The sequence below is a fragment of the Primulina huaijiensis genome, chromosome 15 (assembly GCF_012295235.1).
Source record: "Primulina huaijiensis isolate GDHJ02 chromosome 15, ASM1229523v2, whole genome shotgun sequence".
Classification (NCBI taxonomy): Eukaryota; Viridiplantae; Streptophyta; class Magnoliopsida; order Lamiales; family Gesneriaceae; genus Primulina; species Primulina huaijiensis.
This window is the reverse complement of record NC_133320.1, coordinates 23,302,215-23,326,317: the sequence shown is the minus strand read 5'-3', so window position 1 is coordinate 23,326,317 and position 24,103 is coordinate 23,302,215. Positions and strand designations below refer to the sequence as shown.

Below are 24,103 nucleotides of genomic sequence, written 5' to 3'. Positions count from 1 at the left end.
GTTAAAATGGAGGTCCGGCTGAGCGGTTTCTTCAGGTAAAAGATCCTTTGCACCAGTTATATTATATGAATTCGACAATTTTTATATTTACTTACTTTTCCTTGTGTTTTTGAATTTTTTAATGATTAATATCTTATCACCAACAATAAAAAATGTATTTATAAAAATCATAAACTTGAAATAATGAAATATTGTCATGTTTTAATAAATATTTTAATAAACTATTTAAAAATCATATATAAAGTTTTTTATTTAACATAATGTTTAGATTTTTTTATATTAAAAGTCGTTTAATATATGTACATCACTTGCAAACGAATATTATTGTATTTTAATTTTCCGAAGTATTTATAATTCAGGGCGTTGTTTCTCAACTTAATTCCTCCGCCTCAAAGCCCAAAAAAATCAGGTTTCCATAACATTTCCATCAAATTAAACTTTAACCTAAAATATCAAAAGATGACTTGAAAAAAAAGTAAAAATCAAAAGATACCAAATAAATACAAAATCACTTTCTAAAATTTGATGATCAAAATATCAAGTCGCCGGGCTCAGCATTCGTGATAAAAAAAAAAGAATAATAATCAACGTCTCAATAAAATATTAATTTGTATCTGAGTACAGTGTTGAATCTTTATTGCATTTGAAGGTGGTGGTTTAAGTTGCTTACGTTTTAGGATCTGGGTTCGTCGGCAGGTTGGGAACCTTTGTACTTCAATATATTTAGCATTTAAATCGTGTTATCGAAAATAATAATAACAAAATCGTAGAAGTGAACTCGAGAAGACAAAACAGTAACTGAAGTAAGTGTACTGTTTAGGAAAAGCAAAACCAAACCGAAGCCTGTAACAAGTACAATTTCTTTAAAACATATTCGTCCCTTGGTATGTGCTTCGAGATTTCAACTGGACGTCTGTCAGACCCGCAGTGATGTTGCAAAACGTAGGAGAAAGTGGATATTTTTGGTTTGTATTTTTGCATTTTTACCTTGGCATGTCCTCTATTTATAGATGATGATAGCAGCCATACGAAAGGCCAAAGATTGGCATCAAGACGATGCCGAAGCACCAAAGATTGCCATTAATAGGGTAGTTGAAGCACCAACAATCAGGCCATGTGAAAGGTCTCTTTCGGCGTGCGCGAGAGAAAGCCTCTTTACCGATCATTTTTACACTTTTATAAAGTGTAACACAATATAAACTCATCTATACCACTTTATTTTTTCGATGTGGGACAAACCCACCTTCTCAAATTTCCATTTACTCACATGGAAAGCTCATAAACCTTACAACCCAATATATAATATATATTTAATCCAACAAATCGCTGCTGCTGCATGAGTTCATTTGCTTTTCTTGAGACTTAAAAATATTGTTCCTGGTAGTGGCTTTGTGATTTCTCGTGTCAGTTACACCAGAATGGGTACTTGATATGTTTATAAGTTTGGTTCTTTACATATAAGATGATGGTTTCGATTTTCGTGGTGTATGAATATCGGCGTAGGATCTGTTCTGGTTTAGTTCGTTCCTATTTCTCTTTTTGATTGTAATGTTTGTCACTATGCACGATTTATGCTGAGGAAGGAACTATCATTTCGATTTAAATAAATTAACTTCGTTACAGGTTGTTTGGTTTATAGGAATTTCGACGTGCCATGTTGAGGAAAATACTCTCATTCTGTTTTACTGCTAGTGATTATACTTATATATACTCGCTGACTATTCCATTTTTCTTTCCTAACTTTGCCTCTAGCATCCAATTAATTAGGCATTTTTTTCATAAAATTATTGTAAAGCAGATGACTGTTCACGGGATTGTTTCTAGGTTGACACTTCATTCAGAGGTGAAAATTAGGCAGGGTGCAAGCTGTTGTTTTGTCTTAACTGGGTAAAAGTATTACAAAATTTTTTTTCCTCACATCAAGAATTTCGAAACTCAGTTCGAAGGATGTCTGAGGAGAAAATGAACTTTTGATCTCAATCCGTGATGAGCAGATCAATATTTTGGAGCTTATTTTACTGCAGGTTGCAAAGTCTTTGGTACTATGCTATGATTTTATTGAGGAGGTGATCTCTATCCCCTTTATCTCTAAGAGTAGGTCTCTTGTGAGAAATTTATACTTGTTTATATCAATGAGACAGATGAATCCGACTCATATCTGTCATGAAAATTAATATTTTTTTATGAGTTAAGTATGATTGAAGATCTTTTTCACAAAATTGAAGGATCTCACAAGATCAATTTTTGTGTGTCCCTAATGCTTCATAAGGAACTAGAAGATCGGACGAAATATGCTTGTCATTGGTGCAATTACCTGCGCAACAGGCACAACTTTTTAAAGTACGTACATGTCCTGTTTTTTCAACTCAGCAAGCAACAAGCTGCACTGATCCGTGAGGCCTCCAATTCTTTCATGGTCCGGTGACATAGTGCTGCAATTGGATTGAACTTTAATTTTAGAAGTATTTGATGTATACCATCGGTCATGCCATGCTACCATGAAATAATGGTGGATTGTAGAGGCATTTTCTGGTATTTGACAGGGTCCAAGGATAGATGAGATCCTACCTATGTGTGCACTACCCTCACTTCATTTCAAAGGGTAAGATCTTGCCATACATACAATTTAAAAAAAAAGTGGGTCCTATATATGTGTGGACAAATCTTGGTCATTTATCCTATCATGGGGGCAATGCCCACATGAGTAGGATGAAATAAACCGGGTCCAAGAATGAGAACAAGAATATCATAAATTACATATTCATTAGTAGGTTAATTAGTCAGCTCTTAGATAAAAAAATGGTAATTTTGATATTTGATTTATATAATGTATCAATACTATATTTTTAATGTTTTATATCGATTTTTATCCAAAAGAAGACACGTGAGCTCACACACAGTTTTTCTAACACGAGGACTGAAAGCAATTTTGGAGATTTTTGAGCAATTTACCATTGTTTCAATGTACCAACATACATCGTGTAAAGTGTTGTATCAACCGCTAACCAAACACATTTGATATATGACAAGGATTCAAGATAGATACAACATTATAAAGACTGTATGATCGATTATCGTTTTCCAAATAAATAGAAAATCTTTGAAAACACTCCATCAATTACGCTGGAATATCGTTTTTTAGTTAATTTGTTTGAGTGAATACAACCATCTATCAACATTACTGATACTCACGGGAAATTTAGGGTCCGATTCTGACAAGTGTCACTAGTCTAGACGCAGGTTTTGAAATTGTCCTGAGCCTGAAAATCACGAATAGACCGTTAGAAGGAGGCCAGGAGGGTGTCCTGGCGTAGCCTGTTCGACGCTCAAGTAAGAGACTGAGGATATATGGGGGGAGCAGCTAAGGGTGCTGCTGAAAATAATATATTGAATGTATTATCATACGCTCAAACCTGGTATTTATACGAGAATACCTGGGCCCTTGATGAGCTTGTCTTCCATTTGAGCTAGGGATGGGCCAGAGGTAGTGGGCCCATCTATGGGGTATCACCTCGCCGTCACCCTCGCGCGCACCCCAGCAATCGCCTCGCCCGAGCCATCGTCTCGCCCAATCCCTCTCGACGCACTCGCCCACGCCAGGCCTTCAACCTCGCCTGCCAGCCCCTCACCTTCACTCAAACCGTCAACCTCCCTGCCCGAGCACGCCTCGCTTGCCCTGCTCGCCCCGTGTTCCAGCCTAGCCCAGGGGCCTGCGCGTCCTCCCTCCACACGCTCGCCCACGAGTGCTCACTAGCTCGCCCGCAAGCGCTCGCCTGCAGCGGGCCTCGCCCCACCAGCCACAAGCTCGCCCGCAAGCGCGCGCCTGCAGCGCGCCTCCTCCCACCGGCCACAAGCTCGCCCGAGTGCCCACCAGCTCGTCTACGCCCTAGCGCTTCACCCCCAGCGCGCATCACACGCTCGCCCGGCGTGCGCACGTCATGCCCCTTCGCATGCTCGCCCCACGTTCCAGCCTCGCCACAGCCCCTCCTCGCCTCGCCCTACGCCATCATCCTCTCCTCGCCCCTCGCACCTCGCCCCTCGCCCCTTCTCGCCCAAGCACATCAACCTCCTCTCGCCCAAAGCTCTCTCACCTCGCCCCTGCACCAGCTTCGCCAAGCATAGCCCCCCTGCACCAGCCTTCCCTCCGCCTGCACATTCTCGCCCAGTATGTTGAGAATTTTATTTCGAACGTGATACAATTGAGATATTCCCTTGCGAATGATTATGCGGTTTCTGAATAGCTTTTGGGAGCGTTGCCCCCAAACCCCCGCGACCTGACCAGGCAGGTCGATCCCTGTAATTTTCGCAGTGGTAACATCGTTCGTTAACGACAAACGAAATTAATTTTTCTGGCATGGTACGTCTTCATCGCCGATAAACCAAGGACAACACAATTAATCGAACTTTGAACCTACGATTCAGTTCGACTCGGGAGGGGGAGACTGGTGATACCCCAGGGATGAGCCCATCAAGATCGAGCCCATATTCAGGGCCCATGAGAAGCCCATGTATTCTCCTATAAATACCAGGTTTGAGCGTACTGTTAATTCATTCACTATATTGTTTTCAGCAGCACCCTTAGCTGCTCCCCCCATATATCCTCAGTCTCTGACTTGAGCGTCGGAGGGGCTACGCCAAGACACCCTCCTGGCCCCCTTCTAACGGTCTTATTCTTGATTTCAGGCTCAGGGTAATCTTAAAAGACCACGTCTGAACTAGTGACGCTCGTTGGGATCGGACCCGAAATTTTCCGTGAGTATCAATTACATTCATTCATCACTCACAAATATTTATAGATAGCCTATTCAAGATCATGGATCAAAAAATTCACGACATTTTTTGAAAGTTTCCCCATTTTCAGCATCCCGATGCTACCTTTAGATTGAATAATAAAACAAAATCGTGAAAAATTATATTTACCTACCTTATAAATTATTTGAAGGGTTGACCGGTTCGTTTATCGGTTTACAATGGATGATGTAGGGTCTAGTTTAACTGATCTAACGGTTTGATGCAAGGTAAACTGCCTCTGGGCCTCTGCTTGTCTTTGGGCTTAATTGGATACAAAAGACGGGCTTTGGACCCTAATAGGTTAAAAAACGGGAAGAGAGTTCATTGCTCCTTGTACTTAAAAAACGCTATTGTGAAATAGCAACTTTCTTGAAATCTAAAATATTTTTTCTTTTCTGTTTGTTGGTAAGAAATCTAGAAGACTGGGACAAATGTAATCAGTTGTTTGTTACACTCAAAAAGAAAGAGAAAATGTAAACTGTATCGTTGTTCTAGATTTTATCTGTATCAAATTCGTCGAAATTTCGTAGCGTTTGGTGTTTCACTGATACATCTTGAGTTTACTTTCTATTTTTATGTTAATATCGGGTGACTTGTGATCGGTAGTTGAAGTTTTCGAGTTTTGGTTTATTAAAACGTTTTGAGTAGCCTTCTGTGTTTGATCTTTTGGTTTTTACCTAATTTTTAGTTTCTTTGTGGGTTTTTCCTTTTTTGGTAAAAAATTTAGGTAACTAGTATTAGAAGGTGCGTTTTCCTTTGTAATATTCAGGGAATTATTGTATAGACTGCGGAGCTGAGTAAAACACATTTATGGAATGAAATATTTAATCGATTTGCGTGATCTTATTGATTGCACTCAGTCGTGCTGTTCTTGGTGGCTTATTGGATCGAATTTGCAATAATAGAGCTTGTGGTTTTAATTTGACACTGGGCTAGTTTGCTGAGAGGAGTAAAATTAATGTGAGATAATGTGGTGATTTTCCAGTCAGATATAAACTTCCTCTTGCCTTCGTTGTATGGTGTAGCTTATATCTCCTGCTTATCTTTGCGTAGAGCTTGATCCTTGAGTGAATATCTGAAACTGTCCGCTGGTACCTTAATTATTTTTTCTCTATGGTCCATTGAAATTGATGTTTATGCGATGGTAATGTTTTTGCTCTTTGTATTACAATAATGCATGTTGGAAAGCTATGTAATGAGTCAGTTACTCTGGAATTGGTATTATTGCTGTTATTGATAGCGTGGTTTATAAATTCTGAGCCATTTTATTTATTTAGGATTCTTATAGTCTTGTTTATATCGATTTCCTATTTGCATACAAGAGATAAAAGTTGTGTTGCAACTAATTGCTGGTTCTTTTACTTTGCTGCAGTTGTATGTGGTTATGAGTTGAGTTGGATTTTGTTCCAGTTTCGTGCTATCAAGGTTTTGTGAAGATAACCTGAAAACATTGTGTCTTATCATAAGATTTTGCTAGAATATCTCAATAGATTGCTGCTCCATGTCTATGTTGAAACCATTATCACGTGGCAATGCCGATGAGTCATATGGTTTTTTCCGGGATCAAATGCCTTGTACATGTAATTCTTCAAGTCATGATTTTTTGCATGGCAACAAATTGTTGTTAAACCATGAAAATCTTTGGAAAATTTATTCCTGTGACCAAACAAACGTGCCGGAACCGGATGTCACACTTATGAGCGCTCGGTATGTTGATGAAAATGCAAAAGTAAGTGGAGAGAACCAGCTTATTGAGGAATATTGTGCAAACTGTTCCAAAAATTCTGCTTCTTGTTGTTTGGACAAGCCATCAGAGAATTGTTGTTCTAATGCCAAAAGCAATCAAGATGGTTGCAGGAACTTGAGTCCATTGCTGATGAGAGTTTAGGAAGGGCGCCAATGAGCAAGGACTTGAAAGAGTCCTGGCACTCAAATGCTAATTTAATGTACTTGGACCGTGAACGGCCAGAGAAAAATTGCTCTGATCTGGATTCTCAGTGGAGCGAATTTATGAAGATTGAACCATGGTGGCATTCAGCTGATAAAGATGACCTAGCATCCTTTATTTCTCGGAGGTCATCTTCCCACATCAGAACTCGTGATCTTCCAGAACCTCAGGCCTTGCATTTAGAGAAGGGGTCAGATAATTTTGTAAACTATTTTGACCTGGTAAAAGAACAAATGGCAAATACAAAGGCGAAGGTTTTGCGTGTGGCTGACTGTTCTCAAGGAAAAGATGAAGGATTAGTGGAGTGTACATTTCAAGTTTCGGATGGAACATTCAGGTAATGACTCAGGAAATTTACATTTGAGGTGACAATGTTTACCCCTTTTTACTTTAGTATGAAGTTAGATCTGCAGTTAGAAGTTTGATGAATTGGTATTTACTCTTACTAGTCTAGATTGGTGTATGGTTCATTGCCTGCCTAAAATGTATGGGTATTCTTCCTTTTCTTTCTTCTGATGGATATGATAACCATAGTTGAAGATTTCTAATTTTTTGTAGCTGCTATCAAATTTATGCGCCCCATGCACGAGTTTATGGAAAAAACAGGGATGCTTCAAGTGCTATTAGCTGTATATCTAACACTGGAGATAATATTATGGCTTTGCTTGTCATGAAATTCGGGATTAAAAGAGGGGACAGTAGAAATTATGTATGGGGAAAAGGAAATTGATCATATGACATGGAGTATGACTAGGCTCACGCTTGACATGTATAATTACACTTTACTTTGATTTTTTTTTTTTTGCCACATGTCATATTTATATTGTTTTTTAGAAAAATTTGGAGAATTGTTCAAGCCAATACTGATCTTTCGCTGAGTTAATAATTGCAATTTGAAAAGCACCTCCCGCCCTCTTCCCATGCATGAATTGAATCACGAGAAAGAAATTGAAGGTGATTTTTTTTTCTTTTTGCCACCTTGTTAACCATGTTAGTTACTAACTTGGTAATTTATTTCTCAGTCATTCCAACAGCAATGGCAACTTGGGTACAATCAAAGTCGATTCATCAGTTACCCCGGGACAAGAAAGTTTTGACCTCAACAAAACTCAGCTTTTAGAGGCACTCTGCCATTCTCAAACACGTGCAAGAGAAGCCGAGAAGTTAGCACATGATGCTTGTGACGAGAAGGGCCGCATAATGGAACTTTTTTTTCAGACAGGCATGTTACCTGTTTGCTTAGAAGCAGTGGATCCGAATTTTGAAAATCGAGACACTTTGCCTTGAACATGCGCGCATGAAATTCACCTCCCATCAGTTAAAAGCATGGTATTGGGAAAAGATCAGAAAAAAGAAGCCGGGTAAAGGTGGGTGTCGCATATGCAACCGTGCTTTTGCTTTCACACTAGGATTGAGCCTTGTTGGTACTGGTTTGCTTGTCGGTTGGACCATCGAATGGCTTTTTTCAGCTTTCTAAACCATGGATTCTGTGTAAACCCAGTTTCTGTCACTAATATGTAACATACGGATGTGGATGTTGGGTAATATTACTGTGTATAGATGATATGGAGTGTGGTGGTTCATATGTTTGGCTTGCTTGGGGAATTGGTCTCGTTTTGCTTGTAAAGGTAAAAAAGTGGCCATTTTGTACATGCATGTTTAGAATTACTACGTATGCTTGTGTTGCAAGTATATGGATGTAACTTTATTTGTTAAACATAATGTTATGTAACTTGCTGTCTATGTTTCATTATATCAATTCTTATTTCCAGTAATAAAATATTTTTTGTCATAATCTTGCAAATTACAGCCCCCTCAGCTTACAAATTTTTTTATGAAATTTTAATTGAATTGATACAAGAAAAATAAAAGCAGATGATTGGGGAATCAAAATTGCTGTTGTCATTGTCCTTTTAAAACAAAAGCTCCACCCGAGATTCAAGAAAAGACAGCAAAAATAATCATAATACTAATATATATATATATATATATATAAAGTTCTAATTAATGAAATATTTAAAAATTATACGTAAACCTGAAAAACACTTGCAATAAGCGATTACATACACGTTCTAAATCAAGTCCTTCGAAAAAGATACGGCCCATTTGATTTCTATAAACAGAGGTCCAGCCCATTTAGTAAAAATTAAAAAAGAACCCTCAAACCCACCAAACATACCCAGTGACCTAGACTGCCAAGAAAGGTTACTGCACAGACAGACACCGGAGTTGTATCTTTCTTTCCACCATATCTTAATTTCCAAAGTAGCTCGTTCGCTGTGCTCTTGAGATATGGAAACAGCAGCTTCTATCTCTCCAAGAAAATGGGAATTTATCTGGTCAGTTTTCTTAACCTTTTGTGCACTGTGTATCTGTATTTTGAGGTTTGTGGGATTTGTTTTATTTTGGAAGGCACCTACGGTTCTGAATGTGATTTCTATTGAGACATTTGCTGAGCATGTAATTGTTCTTCTTTCGGAGCTTCATGTGTGAATAATGTGAGGTTTTCGATCCAATTAGTTAGTATTGCAGAAAGTTGTTCTTTGGCGTGCTGTTGATGTTCTTGAATTTGGTGGGGGTTTGGTCGCTTTCTGATTGTGGGCCATGTGATTTGATGAATATAAGGGTAATTGTCACCACTTATGGGCTTCGGAGATTTCTGCTAAATATTGAATTACCCCACCCCCAGAATCCTCACTTTTCTTGAGAAGTATATGACAATAAACAATGACTCCGAACATTCACGCATTATTCTGAAAATTTATTCATGTAGGAAAATATCCACTTTATTTTGTTTTTCAACCTTGTATTAAGACCAAAGCAATGGATTAAGGCTTTTGATCCCGTTGTCTTCACAGTGGATCAAAGAAAGCAGTTTGCATTGCCAGAACGACCCAAGGCTGTACATAATTGACCGGGAAATGAGCTAAAATTAGCTCAAAAATGTCTTGCTTTTGAGTCAATAACCTCACTGTTTTAAGCATAAATATTTCTTTTATTATTGTGCTCCTATTTCCTGTTTTAATTGGATCATTTGAATGCGAATATTATGTATGCCGGCTCATGCAGACAATACCTGCTTCATGGCATCGCCGACTATTTATTATCCAATAGATCAATAAATGATGCGCATCATGATTGTAATTTAACTTCAAGAGTTGTTTGCAGCAATTTGGAAGTAGATTATGGGTCAGAGGAAATTGCTCGAATTGTCTATACTGCATTGGCAGTTGATAAGGAGGTAACATTGCATATCATCTCTGCTTCAAATTTCAAAGTCTATGTTCAAGCTTTAAATATATTCAGATTTAGACAATTTGTTGTTTGTGATAACAGTTACAACCTGACAAGGTGAAAAGACATATGTTAGTGTCCAATGGGAAGCTTTCGGTGTAAGTTTTTTTCCTCTATGTGATGCCTATTCTTTTTGTAGCTTTTTCTATGTTGTTTACAAAGTATCGGTCTTAGTCATTTTGTGTGCTGTATCGAACAAATATGTGTGCTATAATGGGTGAAAGATTTAGACACAAGGACAGGTGAACATGATTTAGTAAATAATTGTTTGAAAGATTGGTCACAGTGTTCACATGCATTTTGATGTACACTTGAAAATTTTATGCAAGGTGCATATGGCTCAACTATGGAGTCCTTGGGATTAAGATCTCATGCATAAACATAAGGGACTATCAAAGTCACATAGAATATAAAATTTTCTTCTTGTTTTTTCTTTCTCCATATTTTCTTGCTGGAAAAAGTTTGAATTGAAGAGGCATATTACATCCTTCTTCATTTTATGCACAGGCATTTCGAGGCAGTTGAAGCGAGGTTTCTCCGTGCGTCATACAGTGCTTTTCTTGATGTTCTTACGCTTGCTTCAAAGACTATAGAAGAATTTGGGCAAGGAATGACATTGTAATATGGATTATGTCGTGTTGTTTAAAAACTTCGTGCCTTGATGGTTGATGAACTTGTTATTGCATAATGATTTTGGATGATAATCAGTACGAATGCCTATTATATATGTTTCTTGATGATAAATACGTCTTAGTATGGAATTGTCAAAGATTTCAGAACGTTTGGGCGGCTGGACGGTACATGCTTAACGGGCCGGTTCGACCCGGAACCGACCCGGAACCAGGCCGTTAAGTCCGGAACGGGAACCGGTATGGAAGAACCGGACCCGAAACCATGTACAATCCGTTGATTTGTGGGTTGAACCGGTTCAGGATCTGGTTCCGAATCGGTTTCGGTCCGTATCCGGAATCGGCCCGGATCCGGAACCGGAACCGGAACCGGACCCGAAACCCATAATCCGAATTTTTTTAAAATAAAAAATAAAAAATGAGGCTGCATTTGCAGCAGCCTTTTTAAATTTCAGTAGCCGTTCAACGGCTAATGAATTGTGAATTTTTTTTTTATTTGGGGGTCAAATTGTAAATATTATTTTGTTTTTAACCCTCAAAATCATCTATAAATACAAGTCATTTTTTATATTTCACATATCAATTTTCTCACAACTTCTCATTTCTCTACAATCAATATATTTCTTTGCTATCATTTTTCCAAATATATTCAATAATTGTGTTATAATTTTATCTATAATCCGTATTATTTTTATTGTTATTTATTTATTATTTCGTAATTTACTCAAATAAATATTACGAATTTCAATGGCATCATCTTCAATCCGTCGTGGTGGTGGCGGCGAATACGCTCCCGACTTTGGTGAACATTTTGGCTACATCCCCGACTTTGATGAAGTCGAACCTGGTAAATTCTAAACTTTATCCAGAGTTATCTGCAATTGCAAGAGATGTCCTACCCATTCAAAGTTCAAGTGTTGCTTTCGAATCAGCATTTTCAGTATGTGGAAGGATCATGGGTGACCAAAGAACTAATTTAAAGCCAGAAACACTTTCCATGCTAACGTGCCTACAAGATTGGTTTGCAGCAGAAAAAAAGAATAGGACCTCTGGCGCGATCGACGAATTCCAAAGCTCAAGTTCCGACGAAGATCCAAAATATTCAAAATATATTTTAATAAATCGTGATGAATTTTAGATGTTCAATTGTAAAAATAAATGTTTAAGTTATTCTGTTAAATTTTTTTTATGTAATCACAATTATTTGCAATCAAAATACTAAATAAAAAATTGTCTATTAATATTACTAATTTTAATTATATAGTAAAATATAATAAATTAGAGTTCGAAACCGGTTTGACCCGAACCGGAACCGGTTTATTAGCCACCGAACCGGTCTTGGTTTGGATTGGTTCCAAGTAATTCAACTTGGAACCGAAACCGATTCAAACCGGTTCCTAACCGGTTCGGACCGGTTCCGAACTCACCGGACCCATAACCAGTAGGAACCGGTCCGAAACCGGTCCGGTGGAACCGATAAGCATGCCTGGACGGTAAGTACTACAATAATCATATTATTGGAAAATCTCTATAAATGAATACTTAATAAATTAGTAATATCTCTAAAATATTATGTTTTGTGTGTCTCGATTGGCCAATGTGCAAAATTTAAAAATTCCATGAATTAAAAAGATATAATTTTTCAAAAGATCATTTGTATAATANTGATGGATTTTATTATATGTACAATTTATGATGAAACCATGATTAGACATAATCGCACATGGCCACATACACAATTTGTATCTTTAGTAGAATATCTAACACAATTTGTATCTTTAGTAGAATATCTAAATTTTTCAAAAAAAAAAAATTTTACTTTGAATTTTTTTAATATATATGCACATAGTCAAATTAAAATGGTATTTGATTTTTTTAAAAAGAAAATTTAAAATGGTATTTGCTCAAGAAAATATTAGAAATACATCCATGTAGTTTTGGTTTATTACTGATTCAGTCTCTCATTTAGGTCGACATGCCAAAACAGTCACCTTGTGTTTTTAATGTTGTCCGGTTAAATCCAGCATCAACCGACCCTTCAAAAAATGGAACCCAATTAAAACCCTTTAATAAAAGAACCCAAATTGAGATTCAATATTCACCCATTTGAAACCCTGATCTCCTCACCCCCACCTCGAATTCTCAGCCGGAGATTCTAGACCGTAGCTTGTGAAATCGGAGAGGCAGCAGAAGCAGGAAACTTTGCGACTCAGCAGGTAAAATCGACTCTTAAACCTGAAATATCTAATATCCAAACCCTCGAATTTCTGATTTTGATCGTTCATTAATTTACGTAGTCACATACACAAAGTTCTTGAAATCTCCTCTGATTGAAATTCGCATTTTCAATTTCAGAACTTGAGTAACAAAACCTAATCAGCTTTGTGTAATTACAGATGGAGGACATTACGTTGCCAATTCTATTCGAGCAGGCTCAAAAGATTCACCAAATCGCCTCCGATTCTTCAATCGAACAGGTTTTAGAGTGACTGTGTATTAGATGTGTGTTATATTCTGCTATCTTTTCCTTTGAGTACGATTTCATGTATATGTTTCATTTTTAATAATTATTGTCAGGAAACTGTGAGAAACGGTTGCGAGCTCTTGAGGAAATGCGAGGATATGATTGGAAAGTTGGGGTTATTTTCATCTAATGAGACGAAGGATGATATCAGTACTACCAACATCAAATATCTTCTTGTAGGTGTTGAATATTTTTTTAATCTTCATGAAAGGCAAAGTAATCTAAATGGGTGAATGTTCTGGTTTTGTTTTCCGCTTTAATCTTTAAACTCACTTTCTTGCAAATGTGATAAAAAACGTGAGCTGATTTTCGTTTCTGGGATAATCTGATGTATTGGTCGTGTCTGAAAGTTATCATTTAAAAGTATTTAACTCATGGTCTTTGATGCAGGTTCCATATTATCTCGGTGAGCTAACAGAGAAAAATTCACAGGAGAACCGGATTCAGATTCTTAAAGCTTCACTAGCCAAGTTAAAGGTACTAGTTTTAGATTTTGGTCGCACGATAAGGCCATGTGCTCAAGGAAGCTATTGATAATTTTTTGAATGTCGAATTTTCATTTGGCCATATTCTAGGAATTTATTTCATTTTGTGAAGCTATGGAGCTAGTACCGGAAGATGAACTGGAATCATCTATGCAATCAAGGAGCAATTCATCTGCTGATCAAAGAGCTAAGAAGGTTGGCATTCTTCCTCGGACTTTCATTGAACTTCATAGTTCCATTTGTTGAATAAGTGATAGTACTCCTCTGCATCTAATACTTGGGATCTACTGCAGATTGCTCGGTTCAAACGCACAAAAGCGGCTGAGTCAAAATTGCTTGAAATAAAGGAACGGAAGGAACGTCGTGGGCGCTCAACTAGAGCATCTGCACTATCTACTCCCATAGAGAGGGGGGAACAAGATTTAGAGGATGATGACGGAGAAGAGGAAAGGGAAGTAAGTTGTTTTTTGAGAATTCATTTTAATTAATGTGATGTTCTTTATAGAATAGGTTTCTAGTGTGAGTTACACTGTGTCTCCTGGCTTTTCTTAATGCCAAAAGCACATAATATACATTTTTATCATGCACATTTCACTGCTGCTTGTAATTAGAATACATGTGGCGGATCTATGTAGCTGCTCTGAATCATGATAAAGAGGAAGAATTCACCATTTTATGGTCGTAATAACTTGAACAGACATATCTGGACTGAGAATTCACCTCTTTTTAACACCAGCACTTTCTTGTTGGCTTTAAGACTTATTTTTTGCTGGGCATTTATTTTTCCTCTGTGTCAGTATTATGAGGAAAATTCACCCTCGCAATTGCCTATGTCACCATCTGATACTTGCTTTTCTATTCTATTTTGAAGCATAAACATGTTAAATTGTTTGTTAAAACACATTTTTCCCTGATTGTTGTCAAAATTGTTGAAATCAATGCGCTAATTCTAAAAGGGAGGCATCCCTTCAATGACACTGCTCAATTAAGAACCATTGTTTTGATTTGTTCCTCCCCTTCGCTCCATACCATTGCATGGATCATAATGATGATTGTTTGGTTACATGCCTGCAGGCATGGATGACCACCATCGCCTTGGCACTATGTAAGGTTGGTCTGGATGTTTCTGATCTTTGGAAATTGTCCTTTGTATTTTTAACTTCTTTCTTTTGTTTCCTTGGTACTTACTCACATGCCCATAACAGTCGTTTGATTTGTCGGAGATGCTTAAGAAAGAGGAAGAAATGCTCTTAGCTGTAAAGGAGAACCAGTCCAAGGTATGTAGTCGGTAATATATTTTTTTTTTATCTTGTTCATACATCGTCTTGGGAATGCGTTCTTTCATGAAATTATATGCCACGGGTCTGGCAACATTTCCTTCGGTTCCCTTCACGTTCTCTTACATTGTGACTACTGTATAGGTGCTTCCTCGGCCTTCTGTTGTCAAGTTCATGGTTGCTTTGATACTACATTTCATTGTTTTACTCGTGTGACCTGAATCCTCTACTTTGTGTTTATTTCATATACCATACTCAACTTTCACAATATGTTCTGCGTGCAAATTGATACTACGCCTTTTGTAGGAAGGGGACGACAACTATTCACAATCTACTCTTAATGAGCGCACCCACAAAGCTGAAGCCTGGCATCGTGATGCTGCGGCAAGGGCTCGATGTACTACACCTGCAACTCCTATTACATGTGCTACTTTTGCTCAAGATGTTTTAGAAGGTCGAGCAAAGGTGTCACAGTTTCACGAGCACAAGCACCAACCAATGATATTCGGACCAGCTAGCCTTGTTTCCAAAAACCCAACAAGCGAGAGAGAGAGGATGGCAGCCCAGGTTTTCCAACCTCATCACAGGTATGCTGCTGCTAGTCTTAATAACTCAAAAATCAATCGACTTTTCGCTTTGAACACGCACTTAAGGAAAAGAAAATAAATAAATATGGTTCGCATTTACAGAATGCCAACTATGAGTATCGAAGAAGCTGGGTTGAAGGAGATGAATATTATGAACAAATGGCAAGAGAATAATGCAAAGCTCATGGAAGAAGCGAACTCATCATGGTATAAGGATAATCGTCAGTCAAAACCAGGCGAGGACGATGAGGAAGATGATGATGCGGCGCACGAGAAGGCAAGGGCGTGGGACGACTGGAAAGATGACAACCCTCGTGGTGCAGGCAATAAGAAGCTCACACCCTGTGGCTAAGACTGAAGATATTGTTGAAATTTCTATCATGTCACTAAGTAGAATTACACAAATAAAATTGGCGGATGATTGCTTCGGTTTTCCGTGTCTGCCTAGTGATTCAGTTCCAGTTTTGTTGTGCTGCTGTTATAAATTATGAACATTTCAGTATGTTTTGTATTGTGCGTTCGAAAAATCACCTGATATTTGTTTCTTGAATTAATATATTTTTTAAAAAGATAAAATTTGAAATTCAGTATGACTACGAGAAGATATATTTGAGTTTTCTAAATAAATTCAAAATTATGAATTTTAAATATTCAATCCAAATGCATCATAAATTACCAATATAATTTGTTTCTGCTTAGATTTAGGCTAACAAAATCTCCGGTTACAATTTTAAAATCCTATTGAATTTCCAAAACCTGATACATTTAAAATTAAAAACAAATTCTATTAATATAATTGGAATCTCAAATCACTGTGTTTAGGCTAAAACTATGCGAGTATAATTAGTTATCTCAGCCCATGATTTTATATCAACAAACAAGTTAAAGAAGCTCTTGAATTTAAAGCTTTGAATAAATCAAGAAACGCCCAAACATGAGAAGATCGTGGATAATGAGAAAAGTAGAGAAACCACCCAAATTTTGGAAGAAAAATAATTAATCGACATAAATAAAGAGAGACAATGTAGACATCGCACAAAGTATGATAACTCCCTGCAAAAATTAATAGATAGCTCAAGCATGTTGGTCCCACTTGCGGTAATTTGAGATAATAAAACCCGAAAATAAAGAATAAACTAGACACTGAGATTTACGTGGAAAACCCCTAAAAATTATTAGAGTAAAAACCACGGGCAAGATGAAAAGAATTTCCACTATAATATTTTGTGGTGTACAACTTACTCACTGTGTTTCCAAAGAGAACACACTCTCTTAATACAGGAGAACAAAACACCTCACAAATATTATAGAACTAAGCACTCAAATGCTTATAAGATGAGAGAAAACTCGAAAAAGGGATGCTTTCAGAATGAAGGGGGGAGCTCTATTTATAGAGCCCCTTGACCGTGTGAAACCGCGTTTAAAACGCGTACCTATTCCGTTTCAAATTTTGGTGCCAGCCTTGTGCATTTAATGCACAATTGACTTTGCCTACCGACATTTCTCCCACTTGGAGATTTGATTGAGAATCAAACACATCTCCACACATCCTTTCAATCTTGTCATTCCCTACTGCTTACGTTTCCGCTAGACCACTTGAGGATCTACACCACTCGAACTTATCAGTGTTCACCGGCTTGGTCAAAAAATCAGCTATGTTATCATTCGTATGGATCTTCTGCATATCCACGCTTCCTTCTTCTACTACTTCCCGCACAAAGTGAACTTGAACTCCAATGTGTTTCGTCCTGGAATGAAAGACTGGATTCTTTGCGATGTGCAAGGCACTCTGACTGTCACAAAACAAAGGAACATTCTCTTGTTTGTGCCCGATCTCCTCCAATAACCTTTTAATCTATATTGCTTCCTTACAAGCTTGAGTAGCTGTCATGTATTCTGCCTCTGTTGTAGATAACGCCACAACTGTGTGCAGTTTTGAAACCCAGCTTACTGCTCCCCCTGCAAGTGTAAACACATAACCAGTAGTAGATTTCCTTTTATCAGGATCACCAGCATAATCTGAATCGACATAGCCCCTGAGTGTAAAATCCGATCCTCCATAACATAATGCAGCATTCGAGGTACCCTTAATGTATCTAAGGATCCTCTTGACAGTGCTCCAATGCTCTCGTCCAAGATTCGCCATATACCAACTAACTGCTCCCACTGCTTGAGTAATGTCTGGTCTTGTACAGATCATAGCGAACATCAAACTTCCCACTACTGATGCATATGGTACTCGAGACATCTCCATCCTCCCTGCTTCACTGCTAGGACACATCTCGGAAGATAACTTGAAGTTAACAGGAAGAGGGGTCGAAATTGGCTTACTATCTTGCATGTTGAAGCGTTGCAAAACTTTCATCAAATAATTTTTCTGGGATAGCCAAATCTTTCTGTTACTTCTGTCTCGGTAAACTTGTATCCCTAGAATCTTGTTTGCTGGTCCTAAGTCCTTCATATCAAATTCCCTAGCCAACTGTGCCTTCAATCCTTGGACACGATCTTTGTTGGGGCCTGCTACCAACATATCGTCCACATACAACAGCAAAATGATATAATCATCACCAGACCTCTTGAAATACGTACAAAGGTCTGCACTCAGTATGTTGTATCTAAGGCTCATGATATAGGAATCAAATCTCTTGTACCAACACCTCGGCGCCTGTTTGAGACCGTACAGAGATTTGTTCAACCTACAAACCAAGTTCTCTTTGCCTTTTTTCCGCAAAACCTTCTGGCTGGAGTATATAAATTTCTTCTTCAAGATCTACATGAAGAAACGCTGTTTTCACATCTAGCTGTTCTAGATGTAGGTCAAACACCGCACACAATGCCAACACTACTCTGACTGTTGTAAGCCGGACCACAGGAGAAAATATCTTATTAAAGTCAATGCCTTCTTTCTGAGCATACCCTTTTACCACCAATCTAGCACAATACCGCTCCACTTGGTTATTGCCATCACGCTTGATCTTATAGACCCATCTATTTCCAGTGGCTTTCCTCCCTCGTGGTTGTGTAACAAGATCCCAAGTTTTATTCTTGTCTAATGCCTCCAACTCTTCTTGCATTGCTATCATCCACAAGGATACATCCGAGCTTTGAGTAGCTTCATGAAAACTCGATGGCTCACCATCCTCTGATAATAGACAATATGCAATATTGCTTTCAGTGACATAATCTGAAAGCCAACCTGGTGGTCTTCTGTCTCGAGTTGACTGCCTCACATTGGAAACTTCAGACTCAACTTGTTCTTGTTCTTCATGCTCTGGTACTGCTTCACAAGAAACTTGACCTTCGTCCGTCTTATTTTCCACCTGAAATATAGTAGTTTCTGAATTCGGTGTGTCTTTGTCTCCCTTTACTTTATCTTCCTCGAAGATAACATCCCTGCTGATGACAAGCTTGTGAACATTAGGATCTCACAAGCGAAACCCCTTTACTCCATCAGCATAACCCAAGAAGATACATTTTCTGGATTTCGAATCCAACTTCGATCTTTCTTGTTCATTGTACAGAACGTACACCGGACTTCCAAATGTATGCAAATGAGAATAATCTGTCGGTTTCCCTGTCCACATCTCCATCGGAGTCTTCAGATCAATCGCCACTGAAGGAGAACGATTGATAATATAACAAGCGGTTTTGACTGCTTCCGCCCAAAATGACTTGGCTAGACCCGCAGTCCTCAACCTAGCTCTTGTTCTGTCCAACAAGGTCCTGTTCATCCGCTCCGCCACTCCATTCTGTTGAGGTATGTAAGCCGTTGTGAACTGTCTTTTAATGCCCTCATGTTGACAATATGCATCAAATTTGTCACTGGTATATTCTCCTCCATTATCAGTTCTCAGACACTTGATTTACTTCTCAGAATCAAGTTCAACCCGCGCTTTGAAATCTTTGAAGATCTGGAAAACATCTGATTTCTTCTTGATTGGATACACCCAACATCTCCTAGAAAAATCATCAATGAACGAGACAAAATATCTCGGTCTTCCTAGGGATACAACCGGTGCTTGCCAAACATTCGAATGAATCAGCTCCAACATGCTTTTGCTCCTGGCAGTAGAAATGTCAAACTTTAATCTGTGTTGTTTACTGGTAACACAATGCTCACAAAAGGGTAGTGACACTTTTGTAAGTCCCGGCAACAGCTTCCGTTCTGAGAGAATTTTCAACTCCCGTTCTGACATATGTCCGAGCTTTCTATGCCATAACACTGTTAATTCTTCTCCTGAACCATTTGATGCAACAACTAGTTCTGCCTCTTTGTGTGTTTCTCCCAAAAGTACATACAGATTTGCAGCAACCTTTTCCGCTTCATAACCACAAGCGCGCCTTTCACAATTTTCATGATCCCATTCTCGATACGAGTTTTGCACCCGATGTCATCCAATTGCCTCAAGGACAAAAGATTTTTCGTCAGTCCTTTCACATGCCGTACCTCCTATATGGTGCGAATGATGCCATCAAACATTTTAATTTTGATAGTACCGACCCCATCGATTTCCAAGGCATGATCATTTCCCATGAATACAGATCCTCCTGAGACTGGTTCATAATTATCAAACCATTCTCTCCGAGACGTCATGTGCCACGTTGCTCCTGAATCCATAATCCATGTGTCACAAAATTTGTGTCTGCCTTCTGCAACTGTTGCTGCTTCGCTGAATAATATTGCACCACTGCCTGAAGTACTGGCCACATTTCCTTGAGAACTCTTATCGATACTCGTACACTCTTTCTTGAAGTGCCTTTTACCGCCACATTTAAAGCAGTAAATATTTTTCTTCTTACTTCTCGACTTTGATCTACCTCGTCTTTGGCTCCCACTGGAGTCACAGTCCATAAATTTTCCTCTTATCATCGGTAAAGCCTCCGCCTGCTTCGATGTTACCAACCTATCTTCCTTATTCTTGTGCCGGCTTTCTTCACCGAGAACCGCAGTTAAGACATCATCGAATCTTAGAAAGCCCATAAGAATATTGTTGGTAATGTTGATGATAAGTTGATCATATGAATCTGGTAGACTTTGAAGTAGAAGCTCCGCACGTTCATTTTCCCCTATTTTATGCCCCATGGAAGTGAGTTGGGCAAATGGAGTATTTAGTGTGTTGATATGGTCAGTCATCGATGAGGATTCCGCCATCCGAAGAGTATAAATCCTTCTCTTTAGGAAAATCATGTTGTGTAGCGACTTGACCTCGTACATCTTTGTCAGAGTATCCCAGATAATTTTTGCTGTTTTTATCTCAGAGATACTTGACAATACTTCGTCTGCTATAGCCAAGTGTAAATTGGCAACAACATTATCATTCATCTCATTCCACTTTCCATCATCCGTAATCTCCACCGGTCTATCTCCAATAGCCGCCAAGCAATTCTCCTTTCTTAAAACTGCTTGTATCTTTATTTTTCACAGCATAAAATTGCTTCCGTTGAACTTTGCTATCTCGTACCGTCCCGCCATTATGTCTACAAAAATTTTAGTAGACTGGACAAAATAATCCCGCCTTAAATAATAAATCTCAAAAAATCTTTTCTGATGTGGAAGATCAGTCTAGACTGCAACCACAGAGCATACTCAGAATTTTAAGAAATTTTAAACCAGGCTCTGATACCACTTGCGGTAATTTGAGATAATAAAACCCGAAAATAAAGAATAAACTGGACACCGAGATTTACGTGGAAAACCCCTAAAATTATTAGACGAAAAACCACGGGCAAGATGAAAAGAATTTCCACTATAATATTTTGTGGTGTACAACTCACTCACTGTGTTTCCAAAGAGAACACACTCTCTTAATACAGGAGAACAAAACACCTCACAAATATTATAGAACTAAGCACTCAAATGCTTATAAGATGAGAGAAAACTCGAAGAAGGGATGCTTTCAGAATGAAAGGGGAGCTCTATTTATAGAGCCCCTTGACCGTGTGAAACCGCGTACCTATTCCGTTTCAAATTTTGGTGCCAGCCTTGTGCATTTAATGCACAACTGACTTTGCCTACCGACAAAGCATTTTCATAATTTTGTTACAAATTTCCAACATATTTTATTTTAAAATTCCATGATATTTAAACTCCTACTGATTTGTATATACATAATAATGTTGATATTTTATTTCTTCAAGTTTCTCGTGGTCTTTCTTTAGTTTTGAAGTTGTATTTGTTTAAGATATCATATCAATTCTTATTTTATTAGCTTAAATTAAATATTCAAATACAAATTATGTAATAACTCACGATCAATCCGGTTGTTATGGAGTATGGTGGACCAAACTCAGGTACTCTTCGAAGTTATATCCATTTGTTTTCATATAATATATTGTTATTAGAAATAAATAAATTAATGTAAATTAAAAAATTTATGGATTGCTTTGAATAAATTTAAAGATAATTACAAAAACATATTTTAATTAAAATAAGAGAAAAATAATTACTGATAAGATCGCACCGTCCCCACCAGCCCACACCTGCCAATGGAGAAGTTGTTCGAGGCTTCTTCTCCTTTTCCGGCGGCTGAAGCGGCTTCTCCCAATCCCTAGAGTTGTTTCTTTCGGCGTTTTCGACGCCGTTTCCGCATGTTGCCCGAGCTCAAAGGGGTCGATTCGATATACCCACAATTGTATACGTACTTGAAGCAACCATCCAATTGGGTTTTCCTTTTGAAGGAATAGAAACGAAAAGGGGATTACGAAATAAGAATTTAATTTTTTTTTTTTGGGTATTAAGGGTTGCATTGGTTTTGTACGATGGTGCTGCATCCGGATGTGCTACACTACTCCTGCATTGCGAAGGGCACCACCGTTTTGGCGGAGTTCAATTCCAGGGACGAGACCCTAGGTGCTCTTGCCGCGAAATGTTTGGAAAAGACTCCGGCTTTTCATTCCACCTTCTCCCACACCGTCCGCTCCCGCACCTACTCTTTCTTGATTGAGGAACCTTTTGTTTATTTCGCCATTTTCGATGTGAAATTGGAGAATTCGGAAGGTTTGGCATTTTTGAAAAGCGTGAGAGAGTCTTTTGAGGACGTTATTAACGGGGATCCGGGGAAAAAGAGGTTGGAGCATTTGAGCTCACATTGTTTTCAAGGTGAATTTAACCCGGTTTTCCATCAACTTCTAGGTCCTGCTCTCGGCACAGAAGTGGAGGGCTTTGGGTCTCCCAGGGGGATGAGAATGAATCCAAACAGGATGTTGTGGTCGGGGTCCCGTTCGGTGGGAAGACATAATTCGGATGCTGCCATGAGGTTCAAGATGATCAAGAAAAAGTGGTTCGGAGAATTCAAGGAAAACGGAAGAATGAACACCGAAAAAGGAGAAAACCGAGTTTGTGAAGAAAATGAAAATCATGGGATAGGATCTGGCCGAGAATTTTCTCTTGTTATGCACAAGAATGGAGTGTATTCTACAGAATTATTGGGGCTCCACAACCATCACAAGGCAAAGAATGTTTGGAAAAAGCAAGTTTGGATTGTTTTGTCCCTAGATCTGATCATTTGCACCATCTTGTTTGCAGTCTGGTTGTGGGTTTGCAGTGGGTTTAAATGCGTTGACCGCTGACAGCTGAACAAATTTGGAAAAACATCAAAGGTTTTTTTTTTGTCTTGTTTTTGTGTTACACAGATAAGATGCATTGGCAGATTTTGATGCAAATCGACCGCAAAATGTGGTTTTTTAGCGTTTGCTGGTAAAGTTGATTTTTTTTTTTTTACCAATGACAATCAAATCTGTGTGATAGCACATGACAAGTTGATTTATGCTGTTGTTGTAAACATTTTGTGTTGAAGGCTTCTTCAGTGTGTATAGTAGGTGTTGTATAGAATTCATATGCAAGGCGGTGGATTCTGTATATTTTCTTGAACTTTGTTGGTGTGCAATGAATTGGTTTTTATATTGTTTATTTTTATTTGTCTGAGTCTTACCTATGGCTTTTTAGTGGTTTCATTGTTGGAGTCGAATTCGTATGTTCGTCTAGAAATGCAATTAACTCGGCTCTTCGGAGTTTCAGTGTTTTTTGAATCTTAGTCTAGGTGATGTGTTTGGTTATTGTTAAGGTTTATGCATCATGACGAAAATGGACTAAATGTCACTTGTTTTTTGCTTACTTCTTGATTTATTATTGCCAAGACTTTTAAAATAGCCATTTCATCTAGATCCTTATATAGTGTCCAAGATAGGTTATTCACTTCAAGGCAATGTTTTGATTCCATCGAAGCCCTTAATGCATTTTTCCATGGATTCCATGCGTAAAATTTATACGAGTGAAGTTAGAAATATTGCCCTAGCATGCATCTTCATTAATCATTAGCGAAACAATCCGTGACTGGAGATGGTCAAGAGATACATTTCTGGCTCACTTCGAAATTTTTCCAGCAGCTTAAAGTTGGAACTTGGACGTTATCCTTCTTATTGTTAATCGATAACAATGTTGATGCTCTGGTACCGTGCGACACCTTAGCTTTGTTGGGGCTATCAAACTTCAGTTTTTGGTTATGTGAGTTTCTTGGATAGCCGAATACTCAGATTGATTCTGCATTCACTTCATGTTAATCTAAGGAG

The 24,103-nt window shown here is 38.2% G+C and overlaps 4 protein-coding genes across 7 annotated transcripts; all 4 read left to right on the top strand.

The window, feature by feature from the left end:
• The first annotated feature begins 5,248 nt into the window (after positions 1–5,248).
• Positions 5,249–8,484, top strand: LOC140959773 (uncharacterized). Of its 3 annotated transcripts, none has more exons than XM_073417784.1 (3): positions 5,249–5,264; positions 6,164–7,076; positions 7,762–8,484. In XM_073417784.1, the coding sequence occupies exons 2-3, from the start codon at positions 6,691–6,693 to the stop codon at positions 8,024–8,026; spliced, it is 651 nt and encodes a 216-aa protein (XP_073273885.1). In that variant the 5' UTR covers positions 5,249–5,264; positions 6,164–6,690; the 3' UTR covers positions 8,027–8,484. The 3 variants fall into 3 exon arrangements, with proteins under 3 accessions (XP_073273885.1, XP_073273884.1, XP_073273886.1); XM_073417783.1 differs by lacking the exon at positions 5,249–5,264 and adding an exon at positions 5,324–5,935; XM_073417785.1 differs by lacking the exon at positions 5,249–5,264 and having other exon boundaries at positions 5,326–7,076; positions 7,774–8,478.
• Positions 8,485–8,727: 243 nt separating this feature from the next.
• LOC140959639 (uncharacterized) lies at positions 8,728–10,794 on the top strand. Its single transcript, XM_073417568.1, has 4 exons — positions 8,728–9,078; positions 9,908–9,980; positions 10,076–10,131; positions 10,541–10,794. Exons 1-4 carry the CDS (start codon positions 9,032–9,034, stop codon positions 10,653–10,655), a joined length of 291 nt encoding a protein of 96 aa, XP_073273669.1. The 5' UTR covers positions 8,728–9,031; the 3' UTR covers positions 10,656–10,794.
• Positions 10,795–12,687: 1,893 nt separating this feature from the next.
• On the top strand, positions 12,688–16,029 carry LOC140959831 (PP2A regulatory subunit TAP46). 2 transcript variants are annotated; one of them, XM_073417854.1, is made up of 10 exons: positions 12,688–12,878; positions 13,059–13,139; positions 13,240–13,362; positions 13,577–13,663; positions 13,762–13,866; positions 13,965–14,126; positions 14,746–14,781; positions 14,877–14,948; positions 15,255–15,535; positions 15,638–16,029. In XM_073417854.1, the coding sequence occupies exons 2-10, from the start codon at positions 13,059–13,061 to the stop codon at positions 15,885–15,887; spliced, it is 1,197 nt and encodes a 398-aa protein (XP_073273955.1). In that variant the 5' UTR covers positions 12,688–12,878; the 3' UTR covers positions 15,888–16,029. The 2 variants fall into 2 exon arrangements, with proteins under 2 accessions (XP_073273955.1, XP_073273954.1); XM_073417853.1 differs by having other exon boundaries at positions 12,698–12,878; positions 13,018–13,139.
• Positions 16,030–21,964: 5,935 nt separating this feature from the next.
• Positions 21,965–23,450, top strand: LOC140960532 (phytolongin Phyl2.2-like). The gene has a single exon (XM_073418834.1). The coding sequence runs from the start codon at positions 22,295–22,297 to the stop codon at positions 23,102–23,104; it is 810 nt and encodes a 269-aa protein (XP_073274935.1). The 5' UTR covers positions 21,965–22,294; the 3' UTR covers positions 23,105–23,450.
• The last annotated feature ends 653 nt before the right edge of the window (positions 23,451–24,103 follow it).

Bases quoted from the DNA above. Each gene is read 5' to 3' on its own strand.
- LOC140959773 (XM_073417784.1), top strand. From the start codon at position 6,691: ATGAGCAAGGACTTGAAAGAGTCCTGGCACTCAAATGCTAATTTAATG. The intron at 7,077-7,761 runs GTAATGACTCAG...TTTATTTCTCAG, and splicing joins GTTTCGGATGGAACATTCAG to TCATTCCAACAGCAATGGCA.
- LOC140959639 (XM_073417568.1), top strand. From the start codon at position 9,032: ATGGAAACAGCAGCTTCTATCTCTCCAAGAAAATGGGAATTTATCTG. The intron at 9,981-10,075 runs GTAACATTGCAT...TTGTGATAACAG, and splicing joins CATTGGCAGTTGATAAGGAG to TTACAACCTGACAAGGTGAA. The intron at 10,132-10,540 runs GTAAGTTTTTTT...TTTTATGCACAG, and splicing joins TCCAATGGGAAGCTTTCGGT to GCATTTCGAGGCAGTTGAAG.
- LOC140959831 (XM_073417854.1), top strand. From the start codon at position 13,059: ATGGAGGACATTACGTTGCCAATTCTATTCGAGCAGGCTCAAAAGATT. The intron at 13,140-13,239 runs GTTTTAGAGTGA...AATTATTGTCAG, and splicing joins CCGATTCTTCAATCGAACAG to GAAACTGTGAGAAACGGTTG. The intron at 14,782-14,876 runs GTTGGTCTGGAT...TGCCCATAACAG, and splicing joins TCGCCTTGGCACTATGTAAG to TCGTTTGATTTGTCGGAGAT.
- LOC140960532 (XM_073418834.1), top strand. From the start codon at position 22,295: ATGGTGCTGCATCCGGATGTGCTACACTACTCCTGCATTGCGAAGGGC.